General features: G+C 53.7%; 2 protein-coding genes across 3 annotated transcripts in view; one reads left to right on the forward strand and one right to left on the reverse strand.

The window, feature by feature from the left end:
* The first annotated feature begins 491 nt into the window (after window positions 1–491).
* LOC101062216 (olfactomedin-like protein 3B) lies at window positions 492–6,018 on the forward strand. Of its 2 annotated transcripts, none has more exons than XM_011619017.2 (3): window positions 492–729; window positions 1,731–2,058; window positions 4,900–6,018. In XM_011619017.2, the coding sequence occupies exons 1-3, from the start codon at window positions 619–621 to the stop codon at window positions 5,682–5,684; spliced, it is 1,224 nt and encodes a 407-aa protein (XP_011617319.2). In that variant the 5' UTR covers window positions 492–618; the 3' UTR covers window positions 5,685–6,018. The 2 variants fall into 2 exon arrangements, with proteins under 2 accessions (XP_011617319.2, XP_011617320.2); XM_011619018.2 differs by having other exon boundaries at window positions 493–729; window positions 1,746–2,058.
* A 923-nt stretch (window positions 6,019–6,941) lies between these two features.
* The window catches only part of syt6a (synaptotagmin VIa), a 21,846-nt gene continuing 1,225 nt past the window's right edge, over window positions 6,942–27,562 (reverse strand). The window contains 7 exon segments of the mRNA XM_029833935.1: window positions 6,942–8,398; window positions 8,513–8,663; window positions 8,728–8,783; window positions 8,785–8,900; window positions 9,138–9,258; window positions 11,377–11,938; window positions 12,365–12,749. Coding sequence (XP_029689795.1) covers window positions 8,327–8,398; window positions 8,513–8,663; window positions 8,728–8,783; window positions 8,785–8,900; window positions 9,138–9,258; window positions 11,377–11,938; window positions 12,365–12,749 — 1,463 coding nt within the window. The 3' untranslated portion in view covers window positions 6,942–8,326.

Consider the following 27,562-nt stretch of genomic DNA (forward strand, 5'->3'; position numbering starts at 1 on the left):
GCAGCAGCCAGTCAGGAAAAACAGAACACAATGAGGTGGAACTGTAACTACTCAGATCAATCAAGATCCGATTTAAAAGGTCTCTGAGGCGCACACACACACACACACACACACACACACACACACACACACTCTCTCTCTCTCGGCCTGTTGATGCCCTCTGCTGCCAGACAGGAAACGTGTTCCACATTAGATCAAACCCCAGTGTTCCCCTCGATGACACTGGGTTACCATGACAACACTCCGGGCCTGGTCTGCAGGCATAAAAATAGCTGTGTTGTGTGTCTGGGAGGATGCTGACGGTCACAGGAAGCTTCAAAGCTCCTCAGATGTGAGTCTGAAGATTCAATTATTTCTGTGACCTCCAGACCATTAAAAGAACCCTGTTTCCGTAGTAACCTGGGACGGCCCGTCTGGGTCTTCACCATGTGTGAGCGCAGCGCTGCCTGTGTGAGGGGGGGCAGAGCTGCAGGCTCCTCCCACAGGGGTTTGGCAAAACATTCCAGCGCAGTCGGACCGAGGAACTGAGCAGGAGCGGCTTCAGTGCGCTCGTCCTTCGGAACCAAGCGGGTCCGAGTCGAGTTCTGAGGACGTTCAGCCCACATTAGTGACCCGGCCATGAGGGGGCTGCTGCTGGTGCTGGTCTCCACCGCCTGGACCCTGGCTGCAGCCCAGTACTACTACCAGGGCCTGATGGACTACCTGGAGAACAGGCTGTCGGCTATGGAGGTGAGCTGGAACACACACACACACACACTCACACACACACACACACGTACTCACACACACGCATGCATGCACGCACACACTCACACACACACACACACACACACACACGCACGCACGCACACACTCACACACACACATCCTTGTAGTTCTATCTTTGAGAGGACTTTCACCCATAATACATTGACCCTAACCCTAATGATTACAACTAACCCTGACCCCTGACCCCTGACCTCTGACCTAAACCATGTTTTGATCTCTAAACCTTCTGTTTTAATGTCTTAACCCTCAAACAGTCCTTTGAAGTTGTGAAGATCAGCTAAAATGTCTTCACTTCCCAACAATGTACTCAGTGTGTAGCCAGTACAAGAACACACACACACAAACACACACAAGCACACACAAGCACGCACACACACACAAGCACGCACACGCACACACAAGCACGCACGCACACACAAACACACAAGCACGCACACACAAGCACGCACACACACACACACACACTCACGCACGCACGCACACACACACACACACCTTTGTGCATTATTGAACTTGTGTAATCTAATTAAAGCGATGTGTGTGCAGCTCGTCAGCTGCAGGGGCTTCTGGGTAAATCCCAGCTGATCCACAACTGTGCCCAGAGCCTGTTTAGAGGAGTAGCATTAGCGTTAGCGTTAGCATTAGCATCATCATTACTGCAGCTGGACAACAAATAAAAGAGGAGAAAAGGCAGAAAAACAACAGTGAAATGAAATGAAAATTACATTTAGACAAATAAAGCAGAATAACCAACGTGGATCGTTTAGTTTGATTATTTACTCCATAAATAGTTTATTTACGTCCATCATCAGTTTCTGCTTTGATTCATGTTCCACTCTTTTTTTTGTCAAAGCTTTATTCCCATCAGACCAGATACAGATACTGGTACCAGTCTGGGATCCATGAGCGGAACCAGTTAGCTTACAGCTAATCAAGTAGCATGTTAGCATGTTAGCGTTCAGTGTTGTGTGCTGCAGGACAGGATGCAGCTGTACCAGCACCAGTCACATGGGGTCCACACAGAACTGCAGAACTTCAGGAAACGAGCAGCCGAGACTGTGGACGGGCTGAAGAACCAGCACCTGGACCTGTTCAAGGACCTGGAGCGGGCGGCGGTCCGGCTGGAGCAGCTGGAGCGAGACATGGACGCCGTAGAGATCCGGACGTCCCCGCGGGCCTGCGGGAACGCCGCGGACAGAGTCCTGGAACAGGAAGTGTGGAGAAGAGAGGAGGAAGAGGAGGAGGGGGAGTGGGAGGAAGAGTGGGAGGAAGGATACACCACCGTGTCAGGTGGGCAGGAAGTACACACACACACACACACACACATACACACACACACACACACAGGGTGTGAATGTGTGTGTGTGTGGGGGGGGGTGGGGGTTACCTGTGATTACCAGGTAAACTCAGCAGGACGTTTTAAACACAATCATCATAACTAACCTTCATCGTTAGCTTTAGCTTTAGCTTTAGCTGAACTGATGGCGTCTCCCAGAGCCGCAGCTTTGGCTCCGCCCCCTGCTGGAGGTAACAACGCCACGTTTGTTTCCCAGATTCCAGCGAGGCGGTTTTCCAGGAGACGGCGTCTGGAGGAATTTCTGCAGCACAGACGATGTGTAAGAAGAAGAAGAAGGAGACTTTTGTGTCTGGAGGCAAGGAGGAGCTGAAGGAGGAAGATCAGGCAGGAGGACAACTACAGGAGGAAGATCAGGCAGGAGGAGGACAACTACAGGAGGAAGATCAGGCAGGAGGACAACTACAGGAGGAAGATCAGGCAGGAGGACAACTACAGGAGGAAGATCAGGCAGGAGGACAACTACAGGAGGAAGATCAGGCAGGAGGGACAACTACAGGAGGAAGATCAGCAGGAGAGGACGAACTACAGGAGGAAGATCAGGCAGGAGGACAACTACAGGAGGAAGATCAGACAGGAGAAGGACTACAGGAGGAAGATCAGAGCAGGAGGACAACTACAGGAGGAAGATCAGGCAGGAGGACAACTACAGGAGGAAGATCAGGCAGGAGGACAACTACAGGAGGAAGATCAGGCAGGAGGACAACTACAGGAGGAAGATCAGGCAGGAGGACAACTACAGGAGGAAGATCAGGCAGGAGGACAACTACAGGAGGAAGATCAGGCAGGAGGACAACTACAGGAGGAAGATCAGGCAGGAGGACAACTACAGGAGGAAGATCAGACAGGAGGACAACTACAGGAGGAAGATCAGACAGGAGGACAACTACAGGAGGAAGATCAGACAGGAGGACAACTACAGGAGGAAGATCAGGCAGGAGGACAACTACAGGAGGAAGATCAGACAGGAGGACAACTACAGGAGGAAGATCAGGCAGGAGGACAACTACAGGAGGAAGATGGAAAACCAGCTGCAACAGAACAACATCTGTGGGGTCTGGAAGGGACTGAAGACCATCTCGGGCTTCAAGGAGCAGAAGTCCCAACCTGTGGGTGTCCTCCTGCCCCCCCCACCTCCCTGCCCCAGCCTGTCCCTCACACCAGGTGAGGAAGGACCTGAAGAAGAACAGGGCCAGGAAAGCGACAGGTCCGGATGGCATCAGCTCCAGGCTCCTGAAGTCCTGCACAGACCAGCTGTGGGATCTTCAGTCACATGTCCAACCTGAGCCTGAAGCTGGGGAGACGGGACGATGCAGGACATCTCCACAGCTGTGGAAGACGTCCTGCATCGTCCCGGTGCCGAAGACACGTCACCCACCCGAGGAGCTCAGCAGCTACAGGCCGGTGGCTCTGACGTCTCACCTGATGAAGACGCTGGAGACGCTCGTCCTCGCCCACCTGCGTCCCCTGGTGAGCTCCTTCATGGACCCGTTCTCCTACCAGCCGAGCATCGGGGTGGACGACGCCGTCATCTACCTCCTCCACACCTCCCTCACCCACCTGGAGGAGGCTGGAAGCACCGTGAGGATCATGTTGTGAGGATCAGCATCCAGCCCAGGCTGCTGGGGGACCAGCTGCAGGTAGCTGGGGTGGACCCCCACCTCACAACATGATCCTGGACCACCTCACGACATGATCCTGGACCACCTCACAACATGATCCTGGACCACCTCACCAAGGGCTCCCAGTCAGACCGGCTCCTCTGCAGCACCGGTGTCCCACAGGGAACGGTTCTGGCTCCTCTCCTGTTCACCCTCAACACCACGGACTCACACAGTTCATCTTCATGTCACCTCCAGAAGTTCTCTGAGGACTCTGCTGCTGTTGGCCTCATCACTGATGGGGACGATACGGAGTACAGGGAACTTATTCAGGACTTGGTGGACTGGAGCCTGAGGAACAACCTCCAGATCAACGCTGGCAAAACCAAGGAGCTGGTGGTGGATCTCCTCAGGCGTAACAACCCCCCCCCACCGGTGAACATCCTGGGAACGGATGTTGACGTGGTGGAGTCCTCCAAGTACCTGGGTGTTCACCTAAACAATAACCTGGACTGGACACACGGGCAACAGCAGACTGTTCCTGCTCAGGGAGCTGAGGTCTTTGGGAGTGCAGGGACATGTCCTGAGGACTTTATGACTCTGGTGGGATCAGCCATCTTCTATGGGATGGTCTGCTGGTCCAGTAGCATCATGGACAGGGACAGGAAGAGGATGGACAGGCTGGTGAGGAGGGCCAGCTCTGTCCTGGGATGTCCCCTGGACTCGGTGGAGGTGGTGGGAAACGGGAGGATGATGGCTAAGCTGTCCTCCATGTTGGACAACACGCCCCCCCCCCCCCCTACAGGACACCCTGGCAGCTACATATCTGACAGCAGATTTGTATATTGTATTCACCCTCTGTACCTGTACAGGTACAGAGGCCGAGTATCCATTTACCTGGATTATTATAAATATACATCCTCTTTGTATATTCCAAATTCTATTCTATTCTATTTTATCTTATTTTTCTCTGCGTGTTCTTGCTGTTGTTGCACTGTAAATTTCCCCGTGTGGGACAATAAAGGACCTGAACCTGAATCTAAACGCCCGTTTGGGTCCGGCAGCAGGAACCCGAAGGGCAACAGATTCGGTTCTGCTTTGATCTGACAGGTTCTGGAGCTGAAGATCCTCTTTAACGCCCATATTTGGTGCTTGTTCCTGGTTTTCTCTCCTCAGACTGTGTGGAAATCCTCTCCGCCATCAGGTCGGTGAAAATCCTGAAGCGAGTGGGCGGAGCTAAAGGCCTGTGGACCAGAGACCCCAGCTCGTCCAGGGTGTACGTCTTCAACGGGACCTCGGGAGACGCCGTCTACCAGTTCGACTCTGTCAGGGAGTTTTCCCGCTCTGCTGGTGTCGCTGGCGGCCGCCTGATCCGGCTCCCGTCTGATTGGACGGGCGCCGGGGGCGCCGTTTACAACGGTTACTTGTACTACGTCCACCAGGAGACCCGGACGGACGTCCAGCTGGTCAAATTTGACCTGATGAGCGGGGCGGTGTCCGACGCCGCCGTGTTCCCAGCGGAGGGCGGCGCCCCCGTTTATGAGCTGAACCCAGAAACCGTTGCTGACGTGGCGGCGGACGACGAGGGCCTGTGGGTGCTGTACGCCGCCAGCGGCGCCGAGCCCAACATCAACCTCGCCAAGCTGGACCGCGACTCGCTGGACATCGAGCAGATCTGGGACACTGGCTGCCCGCGGGAGAAGGCGGAGGCGGCCTTCGTGATCTGCGGAACCGTCTACGTGGCGTACAACACGCGCCTGGCCAGCCGCTCCCGCCTCCAGTGCCTCTTTGATGTCAACGGCGTGGTGGTCAGCGAAGAGGCGCCGCTGCTCTACTTCCCCCGCAGGTACGGCGCCCACGCCAGCCTCAAGTACAACCCCGAGGAGCGGCAGCTGTACGCCTGGGACGACGGCTACCAGATCATCTACAGGCTGAGTCTGAAGAGGAAGCTCCTCCTCTGACGCGTCTGCGGTGGTTGCTATGGTTGCAGAGACTTCCTGTCGGGTCGTTATGGTTCCTGCTTTGGTGCGAATAAAGGACGCGAGTCCTGATGTTGGGGTGCTTGATCGGGAGGGTGGTCAAAGTGGGCGTGGCCTGCTGCTCCCATCCACGTGAATGGGAGGTCTGGCCGCGGGCCACCGGGTGGCGCTATGACTGGCCGAATCCCACGATTTAGGCCACGCCCCTTCGCACAAACGTTCAAACGTCTGAGTCGGCGGTCACAAACAATCATAGACATCAAACACGTGTTTCACCTGATTATTTTAATTAAAGAAAGGAAAATGACAGAACTGAGACCTCCACGTTCCTCTTGTTATTACACGTGTTATTACCGTCGAAAAGAAACTGTTCTATCACAGGAACATCTGCCTCAAACAATTCTATTGGTGCAATTACAAAACATCGCATAAAAAGTGGTCGCTATGGTAACAGCTGGAAGGGTTACGAGATCATAACAAGAAACGGTTACGAGGGTGCTGAAACAAGTGAGGCAATTAATCATGACAACATCAAAGAGGAAGATCAAAGCACGTTTCCCTTCACCTGCCACCGCCACCAGGCGCCACGCAAGGACACGCCCACCACGGGAGAGGAGCTGGAGACAGGGCGCCTGGCTCCTGAAGGAACCGTCCAGAAGCTTCTGGACCAGAACCCCACCGTCAGATAAAGGCGGCGCTGAGATGAGGAAGCGTTAACGAAGAAAACGACGAGTTTCACTAAAACACGATTTGTGCTTCGCCTGGAAGTTTGTGGCTGAAGGTTTCCTGGCCTGAGTCTGCGGATGGAGTCTGTGCTGAGGAACCAGAAGGAAAAGGCAACGGAGAGGGTGCTAGCTTAGGTACCGGTGGGACGCCAGGGGGGTGCTAGCTTAGGTACCGGTGGGACGCCAGGGGGACGCTAGCTTAGGTACAGGCAGGACGCCAGGGGATGCTAGCTTAGGTACCGGCGGGACGCCAGGGGGACGCTAGCTTTGGTACCGGTGGGACGCCAGGGGGGTGCTAGCTTAGGTACCGGTGGGACGCCAGGGGGATGCTAGCTTAGGTACAGGCAGGACGCCAGGGGATGCTAGCTTAGGTACCGGCGGGACGCCAGGGGGACGCTAGCTTAGGTACCGGCGGGACGCCAGGGGGACGCTAGCTTAGGTACAGGCAGGACGCCAGGGGACGCTAGCTTAGGTACCGGCGGGACGCCAGGGGGACGCTAGCTTAGGTACAGGCAGGACGCCAGGGGACGCTAGCTTAGGTACCGGCGGGACGCCAGGGGGACGCTAGCTTAGGTACCGGCGGGACGCCAGGGGGACGCTAGCTTAGGTACCGGCGGGACGCCAGGGGGACGCTAGCTTAGGTACCAGGGGGACGCCAGGGGGACCGTCGTCTACAATATTTTCACGCGGGTTTTTGGTGCGCTTGTTCAGCGTTTTCCCGGTGATGACGGTACGACTCCGCTGGGTCTGGAGCAAGGCAGCGTTATAAAACTAAACTTAAACGCTGCAGATGATGACCAGCAGAACCCAAGGGAGGCGGAGCCACGTGGCGAGCACGTTCACCTCTCCTGGCTACACGGAACGACACAAGAACACGTTCACCGTTTCTGGAAAACAAAACAAACACAGTTTTACAGCAAACTATACAAATCCACCGGAATCTGCCCAGCAACCGTAGAGAAGGAGACCCGGGTTCTGGAGGAGAACAGGTTCTTCTCAAAGGCGTCGGCGGACGCGGTGGAAGGAGGTAAAGGTGTGTCGAAGTGTGCTCAGTTTCATCCTCAAACAGTCTGTGGACGCTAACAAGGATATTTAGCAGTTTGGTCCAGTTGGACGTTTCGATGGTTCTAATGGACGGTTTGTGCAGGCTCCGCCTCCTCGTTAGCCAAGTGCCAGAAACCACAAAAACGACGTAACAGTGAATCATTTTGGCTTCTTTCATCTTCTGCATAGGTTGTAAATACAATGATCAAATGTCTGTGCGTGTTTGGAGCTTTTGTAACACATGTTTGCTTTGATCTGCGTGTTGTGGTTAACACGCTAATATCCATGTTAGCGTGGACAGAGAATTTTAAAAGAGTCTCATTTGTTCTCGTGGTCATGAGACGGTCAAAGAAGGTCAAAACTAGAAGGATCATGCTGGAGCAACAAAAAGGGACCAGAACTCATCGGATCCTGATCTGACAGTCATGTGACTGTGAAACAGGAAGTCCTGTTACCAAAGAGACAAATGCTAACGTGTTGGAGAAGGTACAGGTCCAGGATGCTACAGTTCACGCTGGGTTTATGCTAACGCAGCGCTCACTCCGCGGCGCAGCTGTAGTTTTGCACCTTTCCTCAAATTCTCTGGACAAAACTCCTGAAAATCCTGTTAAATTGTCCCAAAAAGTCCGAATGGACCGCGTCTGTCCGGCCTCGTGTCCACCTCTGGGCGCCACTCGCCACGCAGACCGAAAGACGAAACCTCACAACGCTAGCAGACCGTCCGGGAGCGTGAAAGGGAGGACAGCGAGAGACAGAGGGAGGGGGGACAGTGGGGTCGTGTTTCTCCTGGATCAGACAGACAGGAAGTGGATCATCAGGAGGGCAGGAACCCCCCCACTGGGCTGCTGGTGCTGCTCAGGGACTGGCGGGGGGCCTGGGTGAGGGACAGGAGCCCTGGGAGTCAAAACTGGCTGTCCTGGCCTTCCACTGCAGGGGACACACACCAGGAGACGGTGACAGGTCAGAAGGCAAACAGCCAAAGACACAACCAACCCGCGTCCACATGTGTCCCTGTCCTCTGTCGTCCCGGGGAAAACGTACCTCCTTCTCCGACCTCTTGGGCTCCAGCAGGGGGTGCCAGTGTGCGATGGGCTTGCGTGGGTAGGCCAGCATCTCGTTCCAGTGGTCCCGGCCCAGTCCCTCGGCGTGGCAGCCCACCCTCATCACCCCGATGATCTCGTTGTGGCCGACCCTGTGGGTAAACACAAGTGAGCCCACCGCTGGGTCATGTGACCTCTTCACGAGGAGGCTCTTACAGGTCGTAGTCCATGACGGAGATGTGCAGGCTGACGTGGTCCATGCTGTCGGGGGGGGATGTCGAAGATGATGGCCTCGTTGTAGGACGGGTTCAGGGTGTTCTTCTTGATGCTCGTCTTCTTCTTCTTCAAACGCCTGCCGTCGCACATGAGCGACACTTTGACGTAAGGATCTAAGAGGAGACGGACAGGAAGTTCACAGTTTAGGCTGCTTTCATCACTTCCTGTGTTGGTGGGTCCCAGAATCAGGAGGAGAATGAAGGTCTGAACGTTCCGAACGGAGGCGGAAACCTCTGAGTTTATGAGGCAGTGATGAGACATAAAGAGATTAGAGAGAGAGAAGCTCACACACACACACACACACACACACACACACACACACACACACACACACACACACACACTCCCACCTGAGTATCCAGTGATGTCCATGGCCTTCAGGTTCCTGCACTTGATGACAGTAAGTGTGAGTCGCCCGGCGGTGGGCAGGTAACAAAGAGAGAACATGATCTCGCCGAGGTCAACGCTCTCCTGTGGGAACACACACACACACACACACACACACACACACACACACACACACACAGTGACGTTAGCGCTCACAGAGGTGTTGTGGAGGATTCAGCTGCTCTCCTGCTGGTGTGGAAGCAGCGTCAGGAGGTGTTAAAACCTGCTGAGTCCTTCTGAGCTGAGCCGCCCTAACCTGACCCTAACCCTCTAACCCTCTAACCCTCTAACCCTCTAACCCTCTAACCCTAACTAACCCTCTAACCCTAACCCTCTAACTCTCTAACCCTCTAACCCTAACCCTCTAACCCTAACCCTCTAACCCTAACCCTCTAACCCTAACCCTCTAACTCTCTAACCCTCTAACCCTGACCCTCTAACCCTCTAACCCTAACCCTCTAACTCTCTAACCCTCTAACCCTAACCCTCTAACCCTGACCCCTCTAACCCTCTAACCCTAACCCTCTAACTCTCTAACCCTCTAACCCTAACCCTCTAACCCTAACCCTCTAACTCTCTAACCCTAACCCTCTAACCCTCTAACCCTAACCCTCTTACTCTCTAACCCTCTAACCCTGACCCTCTAACCCTCTAACCCTAACCCTCTAACCCTAACCCTGACCCTCTAACCCTGACCCTCTAACCCTAACCCTCTAACCCTAACCCTGACCCTCTAACCCTGACCCTCTAACCCTCTAACCCTAACCCTCTAACCCTCCCTAACCCTCCCTAACCCTCTAACCCTCCCTAACCCTCTAACCCTCCCTAACCCTCTAACCCTCTAACCCTAACCCTAACCCTCTAACCCTCCCTAACCCTCTAACCCTCTAACCCTAACCCTCTAACCCTAACCCTCCAACCCTCCAACCCTCCAACCCTCTAACCCTAACCCTCTAACCCCTCTAACCCTAACCCTCTAACCCTCTAACCCTAACCCTCTAACCCTCTAACCCTAACCCTCTAACCCTAACCCCTCTAACCCTCTAACCCTAACCCTCTAACCCTAACCCTCTAACCCTAACCCTCTAACCCTCTAACCCTCTAACCCTCTAACCCTCTAACCCTCTAACCCTCTAACCCTAACCCTCTAACCCTCTAACCCTAACCCTCTAACCCTCTAACCCTAACCCTCTAACCCTCTAACCCTCTAACCCTAACCCTCTAACCCTCTAACCCTCTAACCCTCTAACCCTCTAACCCTAACCCTCTAACCCTAACCCTCTAACCCTCTAACCCTCTAACCCTAACCCTCTAACCCTCTAACCATCTAACCCTCTAACCCTCTAACCCTCTAACCCTCTAACCCTCTAACCCCTAACCCTCTAACCCTCTAACCCTCTAACCCTAACCCTCTAACCCTCTAACCCTCTAACCCTCTAACCTTCTAACCCTGTGTTTCTCTGAAGGAATCTAACCTCACAAAGACCTCAGCATGTTCCTCAGGGAGTTTTAATGAGCGAAATGCTCCTCGGCTCTTCAACAAGCTCCACATTAGCATGATCTGTAAATCTAAATCAGCCGTATTGATCCGAGACGGTGACGCTGCTGCTGCCTCATTAAACTCCACTTATAGAAGCATCTTCATCCCACTCAGGATTTAACGCTGCGCGTTTGCTAGCTGGGAACGCCGTCTCCACGTTCCGCCCTGAACTCTGTGTGGCAGCGCCTCCTCTTTCTGCCTCCTCAGCAATAACGCTGATGTTATTGAGCCAAAGCTGCAGACGCTGAGCATCTGGAGGGCGGAACGGCGGCGTGGACGGCTGCGGAGGCGGCGGGGGTCTCGGATCCCCCCGTGTGAACGCCATTAAGGCGAGATCACGAGCCGGGGGTCACGTCACCGACGATCCCTTCATGTAAGTGGCAGTAATTGCAACTCCAGCCAATAAATCCTGCATTTCCTGAACGCACCGTCTGCTGGAGATGAACGGGGGGGGGTTCGCCGCCCCGCTCGTCCCAGGGACGCACGGCGACAGCAGCAAAGCAAATGAGATCAAACTCTAATTTTCCCTCCTTTTTCTGGCTCAGCTGCCGGTGGGCGAACTGATGGAATTAACTGGTGGAGCTGAAGAGCTCGACTGTCACGCCTCCACTCAGCATCTGCTGCTCTCATTAACCCCACACGTTTAAGAAATGGGTTCTTACGCTGGTGGCGTACTGGATGTCCCTCCACATGGTGGTCTCCCTGGAAAGGTCGGAAGTCTCAAACAGGTTCTCCAGCACCACCTCCCCGATCATATCGTGGCGGGAAAACCTGTCAAAGTCAAAGACGCTCATGTGGAGCTTCCTGGCCGCCAGCTCGTCGTAAGGCACAGGAAACTGGAAGGTCTCGCTGAAGGTCGGGTTGAGGGTCTTGCGGTGGACTCGGGTCTGGAACTTCTTGCGGTCCGGCAGCAGGTAGACCTTCACGTAGGGGTCAGAGGTGCCACACAGGTCCTTGGCGGGCAGGTCGACGGCCTTGAGGACGTTGACGAGGAGCGCCTCGTTCTCGTAGTCGTACTGGAGGGAGAAGTTAATGGAGCCACAGTTTTTGCTGCTGCCGTTCTTGGAAGAATCTTCTGACTCCAGGTCCTTCTGCTGGTAGAGCTCCGGCTGGATGCGGCCGATGCTGGTGGACGTCTCGTCCTTCTCCAGGACGTAGTCGTTCCCCAGGTCCAGGCTGCCCACCTGCATCTGCCTGGGCAGGTGCCGTTTGAAGGAACTGTGCCTGCAGGAAGTTAGAAAGATGCACAGGAAGTGAAGTTCACGTTATCTGAGGAGAACCTTTCAGCCAAAGCAGAACGGACACAGGCAGCTCACACCTGCAGAAGCTCCGCCCCCTGTTGAGGCTGGAGAAACTTGCCCTGATGCTAAGCTCGTGTCTCTTAAAGGAAGGTGGAGCTGCAGTCTGGAGGGTTTCCAGGAGCTGCTGGTTGGTTTAGAGGCTCCTCATTAATCCTCATGAGGAGGAAATGACAGATAACGAGGCGGCCTGATGACCCGCAGCCTCACACAAACAGGATTTATCCTCATTAACTTCAGATAACAAACTGCTCCACTTGGAGACCTCTGCGTGGTGTGTCGCTGCCTGTGTTCCCGAGCACATTCACACACGGACGACTCTGGCGTGCGCGCCCAGGCGCACGTGACTGACCGGGTGGAGGAGGCCGGCTCGGTGGTCTGCCTCTGCATGCGCTGCGTGCGGCGCAGGAAGTGCTCCCTCATGGACAGCTGCACGTCGGTGGGGATGTCGGGAGACGTGCGGCTTATCTTCACAGCCGCTTCCAGGAAGCCCATCGAGCCCACGGGGTCCTTCACCTTCTCCGTCGCCATGGTGACCGACGGCCGCTGGGGGCTGGGCAGCAGGGGGAGCGGAGGCTGCAGCGGGTGGCGCTCCGGGCCGAGGGAGGAGCCGGAGCAGCCGCTTTTGGCGGGTTGCCGAGATGTGACGCGCAGCTTCCAGGAGACGAAGGCGAGGAGGCCCAGCAGGGTCAGGCCGCAGACCACAAACACGGCGAGCAGGAGGCCAAAAGTGGCGTCTGGCGAGGAGCCGCGGGGACCAGGAACAGAAGATCACACAATATGGAGGAGCAGATGGTGAGAGAGAGGCGAGCGGTTAGGACCTGTGTTTACTGGCGGAGGACGGCGGGACGGCACGGACACACACGTCCGGGTCTGACGCCACTGGACTCAGGTGGATCACGCTAGTGTCCCGGAAGGACCGCGGCGGGATTTCACGCAGCAGCAAAGGAAACTTTACGTTATTTCACCTCCAAACGGGAGAGAACAGACAGGTGATTCACAGGACGTTTCAGAAACAGAGCGAGCTTTTATTCCCTCCCTTATTCCTGGGAATCCTAACGTGACCCAGGAATCAGAACCCTAAAAAGTAATTAGAATCCAACAAATGATTTAACGGAATCAAGTGTTTTGGGAGCTGAGGGGTCGGAGGTCTTCATGGAGCTGATAAAAGGAGTCAAACTCATTTTCTGCTTCTGCTCCTCGAGGGAGCAGAAAACGGAGCGGTACCGAGAACCCGGACCGGGGTTCTGAGAAGGGGACGGGCAACACGCCGTTTCTGCAGGCACATTCTGGACCTTCTGGACGTCTGTTCTCCAGATTGGAAGCAGGAAGTGCTGCGTCTTCTTGATACATGAAAATATCGAGCAGCCTCGGACGGCTAAGGCGGCGCTAACCCCTCGAAGAGTTCCCAGAATCTGGGAGGTTCTGACGGTAACTCTTGGCTAAACGGTCCCATCGGACGGCTTTTGAACCGTGACCTCGGCCCACCCGCAGCAAACTTCTGGCTCTAATTACGACCTTTCACGTCAGGATTGGCACGGACGCCTCGCTCGCTAAGCGGGATTTGGGCTCTAGCGGATTTATGCCTGAGGAGGATTTCTCAGCCGTCCACCGGCCCGGTCCCTGCGCGTCGCTGAAATTTCACACGTCTCTTCGCCTCGACTGGACCGTCGCTCGCGGCCTTCACCCGGCGCCCCTCAAACTGGAGCAGACCTCCTGCTGTGGGGCCATATTTCATCCTCCCTGATGTGTCAAGATGCCAGAAATGTGGACGTGAAGGACAAGATGGACTCCCTCATCTGTGTTCGTGTGTGTGTGTGTGTGTGTGTGTGTGTGTGTGTGTGTGTGTGTGTGTGTGTGTGTGTGTGTGTGTGTGTGTGTGTGTGTGTGTGTACCACTATCAGTAGAAAACTCTCCCGCCCGGCGAACGAGGCTAATCCAGGAGACACAACTCTGGAGCTCCTCACTTCAGCTACCAGCTAATCTGCTGCTCTGTCGTCCCTGATAATGTCGTTATGAGAGACGAATGACGGCGTCCCCACGTGTGACGGGGATGAAGGTCATTAGCGCTCTCTCAGGTCGCTGCTCTCAACGCGGCGCCATCGAGAGCTAAATGTCGCCGACTCGCTGGTGCCGTTTGACGCTTTAGCATTCCGTGCGCACACAGGCCTGATGGCAACGAATCGTACCTCCTCTGCCAACAGATGGGTAATCGAGCTGTGAGGAAATATCTCCCCCCCGGACCGGCAGCATGGGGCCAGGCACCGCTCCGGGTAATGACCGCCCACCCCCAGCCCCACGCCCACGCCCACGCCATGACCACGGCCACGCCATGACCACGCCCACGCCATGACCACGCCCACGCCACGACGGCGTCCTGCACTCTTCCCTCCGTCTTCCCTCAGCCTTGGGGATAAATCAGCCTCTCCGAGTTGATGCTTCTGGGCCGGGTCACTCGCGTGAGCGCACCGGCGGCGCCGCTGTGCTCTCGGTGGCGTGCGGCCCTTCCTGCCGCCATCCTGCGCACGTTTAATTCTCATGGAGAAACTTTTAATGTTTGGGCTCCACGTTTCCAGGCGCATCTCAAGGGACGACAGATTTAATCAAGGTTTGTTAGTGGAGTCAAGTCCAGCCTGGGGGCTTTCAAATCCAACCTGGTTACCATAGAAACACGGTCATTAGAGACTGAATACGGACGCTGTGTGCTTGCTTGAGGAGTGATGAAAGAAAAAAAAAACAGAGTTTGTTCTTCCCTCAAACTTTCCGTCATAAAACACACATTTAGCGCGTGCGTCTGTAGGCTAGCGGCTATAAGCTCGAGTTCTGTGACCTTAAATGACAGGAACAGCAGAAGAACCCATCGTACCACAGACCCAGAGGGTCCTGCTCGAGGTTTCCTCCTGTTAAAAGGCGTTTTAGTATGATTGTAGCGGAAGATCCGATAATAACTCAGTAGAAAATCTTATGTCACCTTTGTTTTCAGAGAGTTTTAGCTTTAGCGTTAGCTTCCACCTTCGGCGAAGGTTCGTTATTAGTCTCACCTGCGACTTTCTCAGTGTTGACGAGGGACAGCGGCGGATTCTGCTGCCTCGTTTACCTAAAGGTCAGCGCGTTGCCATGGCGACGCCTCTGCCCTTTTTAGCACACTTGCTCACACACTCCGCCTGTCACACACTCCGCCTGTCACACACTCCGCCTCTCACACACTCCGCCTGTCACACACTCGGCCTCTCACACACTCGGCCTCTCACACACTCGGCCTGTCACACACTCCGCCTCTCACACACTCCGCCTGTCACACACTCCGCCTCTCACACACTCGGCCTGTCACACACTCGGCCTCTCACACACTCCGCCTGTCACACACTCCGCCTGTCACACACTCGGCCTCTCGCACACTCGGCCTCTCGCACACTCCGCCTGTCACACACTCCGCCTCTCACACACTCCGCCTGTCACACACTCGGCCTCTCGCACACTCGGCCTCTCGCACACTCCGCCTGTCACACACTCCGCCTCTCACACACTCCGCCTCTCACACACTCCGCCTGTCACACACTCCGCCTCTCACACACTCCGCCTCTCACACACTCCACCTCTCACACACTCCGCCTCTCACACACTCCGCCTCTCACACACTCCGCCTGTCACACACTCCGCCTGTCACACACTCGGCCTCTCACACACTCCGCCTGTCACACACTCCGCCTGTCACACACTCCGCCTCTCACACACTCCGCCTCTCACACACTCCGCCTGTCACACACTCCGCCTCTCACACACTCCGCCTGTCACCCACTCCGCCTCTCACACACTCGGCCGATATTTCCGCAGGACAAAGACAAAAGCTGCGAGAAACCAGGCGAGCGTTGCTGAACTTGAGTGAGTTGGCGTGTCTTTATCGGTCCTGACAGCTTTGGATATTTTTATTTTCCTCCCCAAAAGGCTTTAAGGGCAGCAGAGCTGGTGATTGATTGATCACTGATGATTCCACCAAATCCTGCTGAACCCTCCCAAAGGGATGCTAACGGCTAATAACGGTTGATAAAAAGAGAGTATAAAAGTCTTTCAGGCCTCAGTAGGTTTTACTATAAAAGTGAGGTCATGTTCGTGGGGCCGGTGGAGCTGGCAGCTCCTGATTTATTCCTGGAAGCTTCTGCAGAACTCAAATCCACAACGTTCCGACTAATTCTCTGTAAAACTAGAAACCAGGTGTTGATGCGTAGATCAGCCGAATTGACAACATGTGGAAATGGATCTTCTGGAGCGTCTGCCTCCTCAAACTGAGCTGTCAGCGGTGCTTTTCCGGTCCTTTTTCCTCTCTGGCGATGGATTCAAACCCTCTAATCTTGATGTGGGTGCGTCAGCCGTTTTTGGATTCCAGAATCCCTGGGTGTCGTTTTCAGAGCAATCGGAAAATCCTTTAATCCCCCAGATCCTCAAATCCTAAAGCCTCATGTGAAGAGGAGTTCAGGCCTCCAGCAGAGCAGGCGGGGGTGTCCGGATCCATCCAAGACTGCGGATGGATCCATTATTGTTGAGGATAAAACCTGTCAGCCGACAGAGGGTGGGGCCAGCGTGGGGGCGGGGCTACAGAAACGTGATATTTGTGGGGGGGGGTCGGGGTCAGTATCAGCTCCAACACGCTCGCTCCTGCTTCATCGGACGTGAACTTTAAAACGCCGTCAAACGCCGCGCAGACTGACTCACAAAACCAAACCGGATCAAACCGGAACGCTAACATTTACGGATCGGGTTCATTTCCCGTCAGCGGCTTCGCACGTTAGCAGCGAGAACTCAACATGTGTGAGGAGCAAACAGGATGTTTGGATGTCAGGCGAGAACGTTGTGAAAGGTCAGCGAGCGGCGATGGATCGGGTCAGCAGGAATGTTGGCGTGGACTTCTGGCTGATTTCATCCAATAATTCCAATAAATCCTGATGTTGCTGCGTTTTCTCCCACTTCCTGAGGCCCCTTTTATCTCCTGCTGGGAGTGAACGCGCCCCCCCGACACCCCCTCAGAAACGTCCTCGCCACCCGCTAAATATTCATCTCATCTCAGTTCAGCACATTTGGGCCAATCCCATTGGGTGGGCGTGTCCACCGGGGGTTCTGGCCCGGTATCAGCAGCCGGTACCTGGAACATAATTAACCTGCGTGTTGACCAGGAGCCGCTATCAGCGCTGCACAGACGCCTCACGGATGTTTGCAGAGCGCCGCTCTGAGTCACGTGACCCCGTCTAACACAGGCGGAGACTGATGGGTGGGCGGCGCTCCGATCAGGTCATGTGACAGAAACATCATTAAAACGGAAATTTCTGTTGGGGATTTTCCAGCTTTAATGGAGGCTGAAAATGAAGATTTAGCGCGGTGATGATGTCATTCAGTCATCATCATCATCACCATCTTCTTCACCATCATCACCGTCATCATCATCGCCACCATCATCGTCATCATCACGATCTTCATCATCATCATCACCATCTTCATCACCATCATCACCGTCATCATCATCACCACCATCATCGTCATCATCACGATCTTCATCATCATCACCATCATCATCACCATCATCATCATCGTCACCACCATCTTCATCATCACCATCACGATCTTCATCACCACCACCATCATCACCACCATCATCATCATCACCACCATTATCATCATCACCATCAGGATCTTCATCACCACCATCCTCATCATCATCATCATCATCATCACCATCTTCATCATCACAATCACGATCTTCATCATCACCATCCTCATCATCACCATCACCATCTTCATCATCACCATCACAATCTTCATCATCCCCATCAGGATCTTCATTTTCACCACCATCATCACCATCTTCACCATCACCATCTTCATCATCACCATCATCATCATCATCATCACCATCATCATCATCACCATCAGGATCTTCATCATCACCATCTTCATCATCACCATCTTCATCACCATCATCACCATCTTGTACCAGAGCTACACTGTTTCCACCAGTTTTCTAGCAGCAGCTGGTAAAAGAGTAAAACTTTATTTAAACATCGTCCCTAACGGTCCAGAACGCCACCGATCATCTCACATCATCACAAAGTGCTGCGGCTCCACTTTAGTCTGACCTTTGACCTCTGATACCCGAACGACGGCAGCCAACGCTGAGTCAGCACCAAGAAATGAGGCAACTGTCAGTCAAGCGGACGAAGGTCGACGTCCACGGCTCGAGCCTGATGACGAAGAGAAACGTTTGGCCAAGACGACCGTGCAAATGCACTGGTTATACTGGTTATACTGGTAATACTGGCTGTTATACTGGTGATACAGGCTGTTATACTGGTGATACAGGCTGTTATACTGGTAACACTAGCTGTTATACTGGTAACACAAGCTGTTATACTGGTAACACTAGCTGTTATACTGGTGATACAGGCTGTTATACTGGTAACACTAGCTGTTATACTGGTAACACAAGCTGTTATACTGGTAATACTAGCTGTTATACTGGTGATACTGGCTGTTATACTGGTAACACTAGCTGTTATACTGGTGATACTGGCTGTTATACTGGTGATACTGGCTGTTATACTGGTAACACAAGCTGTTATACTGGTGATACTGGCTGCAATACTGGTTATACTGGTTATACTGGTGATACTGGCTGTTATATTGGTAACACTAGCTGTTATACTGGTGATACTGGCTGTTATACTGGTGATACTGGCTGTTATACTGGTAACACAAGCTGTTATACTGGTAACACAAGCTGTTATACTGGTAATACTAGCTGTTATACTGGTGATACTGGCTGCAATACTGGTTATACTGGTTATACTGGTGATACTGGCTGTTATACTGGTAACACTAGCTGTTATACTGGTGATACTGGCTGTTATACTGGTGATACTGGCTGTTATACTGGTGATACTGGCTGTTATACTGGTAACACTAGCTGTTATACTGGTGATACTGGCTGTTATACTGGTGATACTGGCTGTTATACTGGTAATACTGGTTATACTGGTGATACTGGCTGTTATACTGGTAATACTGGTTATACTGGTGATACTGGCTGTTATATTGGTAATACTGGCTGTTATACTGGTTATACTGGTGATACAGGCTGTTATACTGGTTATACTGGCTGTTATACTGGTTATACGGGCTGTTATACTGGCTGTTATACTGGTAATACTGGCTGTTATACTGGTAATACTGGCTGTTATACTGGCTGTTATACTGGTAATACTGGCTGTTATACTGGTTATACTGGCTGTTCTACTGGTTCTACTGGTTATACTGGCTGTTATACTGGCAATACTGGCTGTTATACTGGTTATACTGGCTACTACAGTTCTACTGTCGTTGCTCCACCCATTAACAGTGTCTCCCCAAACCTGCAGCCGTGTGCACCAGACCCGATCATCAGGACAATCAGCCCCATCCAGCACGCTAACACCCCCCCCACCCCCCGACCCCCCCCGCCAAGGGGCATTTAGAGCCTCAGAGAGCCCCGGTTTAACAAGAACTCATAAAATGTGTCACACATGAGGGAAAAGAAGACAAATGCCAGAAACCCAGAGCCTGACCATTAATGACCCCCCGAGGTGTTCCTGATCACACACAATCATGTCAGTCACACACACACGCAGGCAAACACACACGCACACAAACACAGAGGGTCACTGGGGTCCAGTCAGCAGATAACGCTGAGTGTGTGTGTGTGTGTGTGTGTGGGGGGGGGGGGGGGGGGGGGGCTGAAAGTAGAATGAGACCCAAGAGAGCTGCAGACAAACAGGTTCCTCATGTGTTCCTCCGGAAACCTCCTGAGAACGAGGCCACACAACAATCAGCCGTCCACGTTCACAACCGCACTTGAACAAGGACCAAGGCTCAGCTGCCCCAAACTGCAACATGGCGTCCACAGTGGGGGGGGGAGGGGGGGTAACATGGTCACATGACCACGTAGCTCCTCCAGACGTGAGGTTGTGACCAGCAGCAGCAGCAGGTGACCACGGTGTCATCTACACTAAAACCCAACCAGGCTTGTTCAGAACTGGATGAGTTTCGGTCACGTGCACGCGCACGGGGAACCAGATCCGACAGCACCAATCAGAACTTTGGCAACAATGAAAGTGTGATGTGGAAGAACATCCAGAGGAACCAGAATCTTCCGATTCGGGCAACTTCTGCTGCGGGTTCACTGAAGGACAAAGAGGGAAAAGGTTCTCGTGCCAGCGGCCCTGCGGCTCCGGAGGTGAACACAAGTGCGCAAAGACACAAAAGCAGCGTGTTTCTGCGCGTGCATGAGCGGCTCAAACACGCTCCTCGACCCCCCGACAGAGACTGCAGACGTCCGCGCTCATCAAATATTAACGCCGCTGCTTCACCGGCGCAGGAGCGCAGCGCATCGCTCGGTGGAACCAGAGTTTTACGCACAATCCAACAACCTGCAGAGCAGCGAGAAGCGCCGAAGAAGAAGAAGCACCGAAGAAGAAGCGGCTGTGAATGAACGTGCGCTGACAGACTCACCGTCTCTCGGGCTCCTCGGGCTCCTCCTGCTCCTCCTGCTCCTCTCGCCTCCTCGCTCCTCAGCAGAATGAGCCGCCGCTGCGCTCAGGAAGCGTTTCTATGGCAGTGCGCGCGAGCGGAGCCAGTCAGCAGGATGCTGTCGAGCAAATGTCTGGGGACAGGCTCCTCACTCAGGCAGCCGCTCCGAACCGCCTCCTCCGCCTCGCGCTGCGCTTAAACACGCACGTGCAGCCGGAAAACTTCGGCTCCGGATGAGTTATGAGCAGAAACCGGAGCGGAGGGAGCGTTTCGTGCCGCTCCGCGTGAGTTCAGCATGAATATCCATGAGTGGCCGCTCATAAATATCAAAGCTTCGGCGCCAAAACACTTTTATTGTCTGTGCCGCAGAACAGACGGGGAATCGTGGAGGATCAAAGTGCTCTTTTAGATGCGAAGCTTTGTTCCATCAGGAGAGCCGAAGCTGCTGGAGTGAACACATGTTGGAGCGCGCGCGGAGGGGGGTGTGGTGTGTGTGTGTGTGTGTGTGTGTGTGGGGGGGGGGGGGCACCTCCGCCTGCAGCTCAGCTGTGGCCATGCGACATATTGCAGCACAATCGGTACAATCTTCACCAGAGCGAGGGGGGAGGAGAGCGTGCGGCCCCCCTCCAGCCTCCCCTCTATCTAGATTAGCATCAGGTCGGTAACAGGCGGCTCCTCCGCAGAGGCGCTTCTGTGGCCACAGGCTGCAGAAGAACCTCAGCACCAATTGGACCCGGACAAAGAGGCGTAGATGGACGTTGGCTGCATGTGAAGCGCTGCGGCGGCGCCCGGCGTTGACGGGGGAAAAGCTGCAGCTCGATGCACCACTCACACATGCGCCCAGGGAGGAGCTCCAGGTCCTCCTGGAGGCTGAGAACATGTGTGAGTGGAGCTCCAGCATCAGCCTGCAGAGGAGCGGGAATATTCTGTTCTACATAAACCGATCAGACCCCCAAAGTCCTCCCTCATCACCCTCATCGCCGCGGTTACCGTCACTGCGGTAACCGCATGTGCAAATGTGCTTCAGTCAGTGTGTTTACATGGTTACATGGTTCTGGTCTGTCTGCCTGCCTGCCTGCCTGTCTGTCTGCCTGCCTGTCTGTCTGCCTGCCTGTCTGTCTGCCTGCCTGCCTGCCTGCCTGCCTGCCTGTCTGTCTGTCTGTCTGTCTGCCTGCCTGCCTGTCTGTCTGTCTGCCTGCCTGTCTGTCTGCCTGTCTGTCTGTCTGTCTGTCTGTCTGCCTGCCTGTCTGTCTGCCTGCCTGTCTGTCTGCCACTACATCAACATCCGTAAGAAGCTTAACCTGATGCAGAATTACATCGCTGTCATTTTCCTTCTTCAGCAGCGATGATCAAATCCAGCATGTGTGAGCGGAACAATCCCTGAACGTCCATCAAAGAACATACCCATAATCCACCACTGCAGCCTGCGGGTGCTGGAACCCGCCAACATCCCAGCATTAACGCTGCGTGACACATGAGGTGCAGTCAGCTGACCGACGGGATGTGACCTGGAGGAAACAGGTGACCCAACACGTCCACAGAACCAGGCTCAGACACCCTTCAGACCCAGAACCTGACCCCCCCAGAACCTGACCCCCCCAGAACCGGGACAAAGGTCTGCTGGACACCGTGGACCTCTGTTTTTGGGCTGAAGATGGCGTCTCAGAAGCAGCACATGTGTTCTTTGTCTGCTGCGTCTGTGAAGAGCAAAGGTTCCCCGGGGGCTTTTTTAACGGTGCTGCTCCGCTGAAAAGAGCACAAAAGTAAAAAGTGGGTGAAGCAGCAGCGGCCGTGACGTCACAGTGGACAAAACCAGGTCAGGAGACGTCAGAAGCGGCAGCTCTGCTGCACAAACGTCTCCAGATTCACTCACAGCCAAAGTGCATCCGCACATTTTACCAAAATCATGGAAAATGATCCGGGATATGAGCGGGTCAGTATCGATCCAGATATATCGCCTTTCCGCTCTGCTCCTTTGGGAAAAGATCAGCTGTCAATCATGTGACATCATGTGTTCAGATGCATAAAGAACCTTTGTTTGTTTCTCAAGCGGGAATCAAGCGCTAATAAGCTTCATTTGCTACAGTTATTCATAACTCTAGCCCCGCCCTCTCCTGATAACTCTAGCCCCGCCCTCTCCTGATAACTCTAGCTCCGCCCCCTCACGATAACTCTAGTCCCGCCCCCTCCTGATAACTCTAGCTCCAACCCCTCCTGATAACTCTAGCACCGCCCCCTCATGATAACTCTAGCTCCAACCCCTCCTGATAACTCTAGCTCCGCCCCTCCTGATAACTCTAGCTCCGCCCCCTCATGATAACTCTTGCTCCGCCCCCTCCTGATAACTCTAGCTCCGCCCCCTCCTGATAACTCTAGCACCGCCCCCTCATGATAACTCTAGCTCCAACCCCTCCTGATAACTCTAGCTCCGCCCCTCCTGATAACTCTAGCTCCGCCCCCTCATGATAACTCTAGCTCCGCCCCCTCCTGATAACTCTAGCCCCGCCCCCTCATGATAACTCTAGCCCCGCCCCCTCATGATAACTCTAGCTCCAACCCCTCCTGATAACTCTAGCTCCGCCCCCTCATGATAACTCTAGCTCCGCCCCCTCATGATAACTCTAGTCCCGCCCCCTCCAGCATAAGTAGGTGTTGATCAGTAGCTGCTGGTCGCGGCTGTGAGTTAGCCGCTAACTGCTGCTAGCTGCACCAAATTTGCTTCTTTGTTGCTAAACTTGCCATTTGTTCTGATTGTTGCCTAAAATGCAGCGAAGCGCGGAACTTAAGTATGAACGGATTGTTTCACTGCTCTGATGGAAGAACCGGGCCAGCAGGCTGCAGCCACTCGAGGTTCACCTGTGGGGTTCGCTGGGATCTGTGGTCACCTGATCATGTGCTTTAAGTGGTTTTAATAAACCCTCTTAGGTATCAGTGACATTCCTGCCTGCTGGAACGAACCGGAATCTTAATGCAGTCATGTGACATGGATCCGGTATCGCCGGGCCAGTTAGCACCTGAGGCCTCAGCTGGAGCAGGTTGGTGTCAGAGGTCGGCGCCGCCACTCCCCCCGTCAGTTCCCATCCAAACACAGCTCCACGCCATCGCTCAGGGAGCTGGTTCATTTCCCAGCATGCTCAGCCCCCGCCTTCCTTACACGCTGGGACGGGGATTAGCTCGTCAATGATCCAGCGGGGGAGGAATTAACAGCTGCCGGAGGTGTTTACACACACGCCAGAGCTGAGCGGCGTGGACGGGTCTGACCTGCTGGTGACGCTGGTCCAGCCTGTCCCAGACCGTGTCCACAGTCATACCTGTCCAATCAGGATGGACCAGGGGTGGACGGGTCTGATCTGCTGGTGATGCTGGTCCAGCCTGTCCCAGACCGTGTCCACAGTCATACCTGTCCAATCAGGATGGACCAGGGGTGGACGGGTCTGATCTGCTGGTGATGCTGGTCCAGCCTGTCCCAGACCGTGTCCACAGTCATACCTGTCCAATCAGGATGGACCAGGGGTGGACGGGTCTGATCTGCTGGTGATGCTGGTCCAGCCTGTCCCAGACCGTGTCCACAGTCATACCTGTCCTAACAGGATGGACCAGGGGTGGACGGGTCTGACCTGCTGGTGACGCTGGTCCAGCCTGTCCCAGACCGTGTCCACAGTCATACCTGTCCTAACAGGATGGACCAGGGGTGGACGGGGAGGAGACGCCTGCAGACACAGTTCTGCTAGAATCAACTCAAACGGTTGATAGAAGAGGACGCTGATGCAGCAGGAACCGTCTCTCAGGGTCCTGCTGCAGGTGTGTGTGTGTGTGTGTGTGTGTGTGCGTGCGTGCGTGCGTGCGTGCGTGTGCGTGTGTGTGTGTTCCTTCAGTGCTGCAGTTTTTACTGTTCAGTGAAAAAGAAGGAAAACAAATAATGAAAAATATAAAATATAACACACACACACACACACACACACACACACGGATCTTTTGACAGTTGTTATTTCACCCTCCTCCCAAGATCATGTTTCCTGAGGCGATCGTTAATGGCAACATAAGTGAAAGTGTAAAATATAGGAAGTAGCACAGATTCCAGGAAATGATCAAATCTGACACACACACACACACACACACACACACAGCTGATATTTGTCTCCTTGTCTGAACTTAAATAAATTATGAGGAAACATCTTCAGCAGCAGAATTCCTCAGTGATGGCGTTCATGTCCTGGAGATCCAGAACCCCGAAGCAGCCGCCCTCCTCTTCATCAGCCTCCTCTTCATCGGTCTCCTCTTCATCAACCTCCTCTTCATTGGCCTCATCTTCATCGGTCTCCTCTTCATCGGCCTCCTCTTCATCGGCCTCCTCTTCATCTGCCTCCTCTTCGTCGACCTCCTCTTCGTCAGCCTCCTCTTCATCACCCTCCTCTTCATCGGCCTCCTCTTCATCGACCTCCTCTTCATCGGTCTCATCTTCATCGCCCTCCTCTTCGTCAGCCTCCTCTTCGTCGGCCTCCTCTTCATCGGCCTCCTCTTCATCGACCTCCTCTTCATCAACCTCCTCTTCGTCGGACTCCTCTTCATCGGCCTCATCTTCATCGGCCTCATCTTCATCAACCTCCTCTTCGTCGGACTCCTCTTCATCGGCCTCCTCTTCATCTGCCTCATCTTCATCTGCCTCCTCTTCATCTGCCTCCTCTTCATCGGCCTCCTCTTCGTCGGCCTCCTCTTCGTCGGCCTCCTCTTCATCGGCCTCCTCTCCGTCGGCCTCCTCTTCATCGCTGCAGGCTGGACCTCTGTGTCGGACCTCTGTCCTCTGTCCTCTGACCTCATGTCCTCCACTCGGAGCTGCAGCTGAAACATGGATGTGTTGCGATCAGCCGGACCTCCGATGTTCTGCTGGATGTGACCATCCTCATCAGCTCCATGTGCTTGGTCTCCATGGTGACAGAGCACTCTGGGACCTTCTCAGCACCTTCTCAGACCTGTTCATGCTCAGGAACGTCTGGGGCTGGACCTCCGACCCTCTACCTGTGCTCCATCAGCGCTCCTTGTGCTGCTGGCTCAGGCTCGATTCGTTCATGAGTGGAGGGGGGATCTCAGCAGGCTTCCTGAGGCTCCCGCCCCCACCGTTGTTGTCACTAATAGCGGTAATGTGCCCGTCCCTTCAGGAAGGTGGTGTCACCTGCAGCATTCCCAGGGTTGGTTCCTGCGGCTGGAACGCGATGAAGGCTGATGATCAGCTCTTATCTTGGGTCTCCAGACCATCATCGGTTCTGACTCGGTTTGACCCACCTGAACGGCTCAAGAGAACAATGAGAGCAGGAAAGAGCAGCGTCCCACTGATGCTTCAACAGAACCTGCAGCGCCACAACTCCGGTTCCTGAAGGAGAAATGTTCAGATCACAACGTCGTCCACGAACCAAGAACCTGCGCTTCCTTCCATCCTCACAGATATTCGTGTTTCCCAGTGAAAAGGGCACCGTGGGAAAGGTCGCAGGTTTGTGGTCGAGTCACTTTTGGGAGATCTGAGAACTCGTCTCTGAACATCATCTTTTTAGAGTGAAAAGGAAAATGTTGGTTAAATGTCCTTAAATATGGAATTGCTCATTCTCTTTAGGCATTTTTGTGATCTCACCCACAGACGAGGCTGAAATGTTGCCTCAATAAAAGAGATGAATTATTAAAAGCTGCTTCTCATCTCCACCGTGTGCTTAATTTAATCTTCTTGTTTTCCTGCGTTGTATGTTGACCTGCAGCTTCCCTGCGGAGCGGCACAGACCACGTGAGCGGAGGTCAGTTAATAAACCTTCCAGGTGAGAAATAATGTGATGAAAGAAGGAACTCATTACTTCTGGTTCCCACCAAGCTGAAGCTGCAGCTGATAATGAAGGAGCAGTCTTCTCTAAGCTAGCTAAAATCTACCAATAAATGCAATCTTTCTTCATGAAAGGTGGCTTCTGACACTGTTTTCACCCCTCACATTTTGTACAGTGCAATAAACAGAAGGAATTTTCTGAGATTTCGTTGTTTTTGTGTGATGAAAGTACCTAATTCACACAATATGGTAACGTTGGGATGACAACAGTCTCCTGGCTCACAGGTGGGCGTTGGGAAAGATGGAGAGAGAAGAGAGGAGATGGTCTCAGACCTTCCTTTATTACACGCAGCTGATCCCAGCAGGTGGTCCAGACCAGCGACTGTTGATCACAATAAATTCCTTCAGCTGATGATGGAAACGCTGGTGGATCCAGGCAGCTGCAGCCCAGTGAACCTGCCAGGATTCATGTGCCCGACAAGATTTATCATAATCGATTTCACATTTGTGAGGAATTAATCCGCAACAGGAAATAACGGTTGAATGCTGTAGCTGCTGTTGTTGCTGCTGCTGCTGCACAATGCAAATGGGTTTATTTGCTTTGTTATTGGTGACACCACAGGGAAGATAGACACTGGTGTTCTCAACGCCTCCAAATAGATGGTTAACTGACAAGAGAGCCAGGCTGAAAACAGTTGGAGAACAGCTGAACAGTCAGATAGAAGCTGAACAGTCAGAGAACAACTGAACAGTCAGAGAACAGTTGAACAGTCAGAAAACAGCTGGACAGTCGGAGAACAGCTGAACAGTCTGAGAACAGCTGAACAGTCTGAGAACAGCTGAACAGTCGGAGAACAGCTGAACATTTAGAGAACAGCTGAACAGATGGAGAACAGCTGAACAGTCGGAGAACAGCTGAACAGTCAGAGAACAGCTGAACAGATGGAGAACAGCTGAACAGATGGAGAACAGCTGAACAGTCGGAGAACAGCTGAACAGTCAGAGAACAGCTGAACAGTCGGAGAACAACTGAACAGTCGGAAAACAGCTGAACAGTCGGAGAACAGCTGAACAGTTGGAGAACAGCTGAACAGTCAGAGAACAGCTGAACAGTCGGAGAACAGCTGAACAGTCGGAGAACAGCCCAAAAGTCTGAAAACACCTGATCAGTCCTAGAATCAATCCATCCATCCAAGT

The sequence above is a fragment of the Takifugu rubripes genome, chromosome 3 (genome assembly GCF_901000725.2).
Source record: "Takifugu rubripes chromosome 3, fTakRub1.2, whole genome shotgun sequence".
Classification (NCBI taxonomy): domain Eukaryota; kingdom Metazoa; phylum Chordata; class Actinopteri; order Tetraodontiformes; family Tetraodontidae; genus Takifugu; species Takifugu rubripes.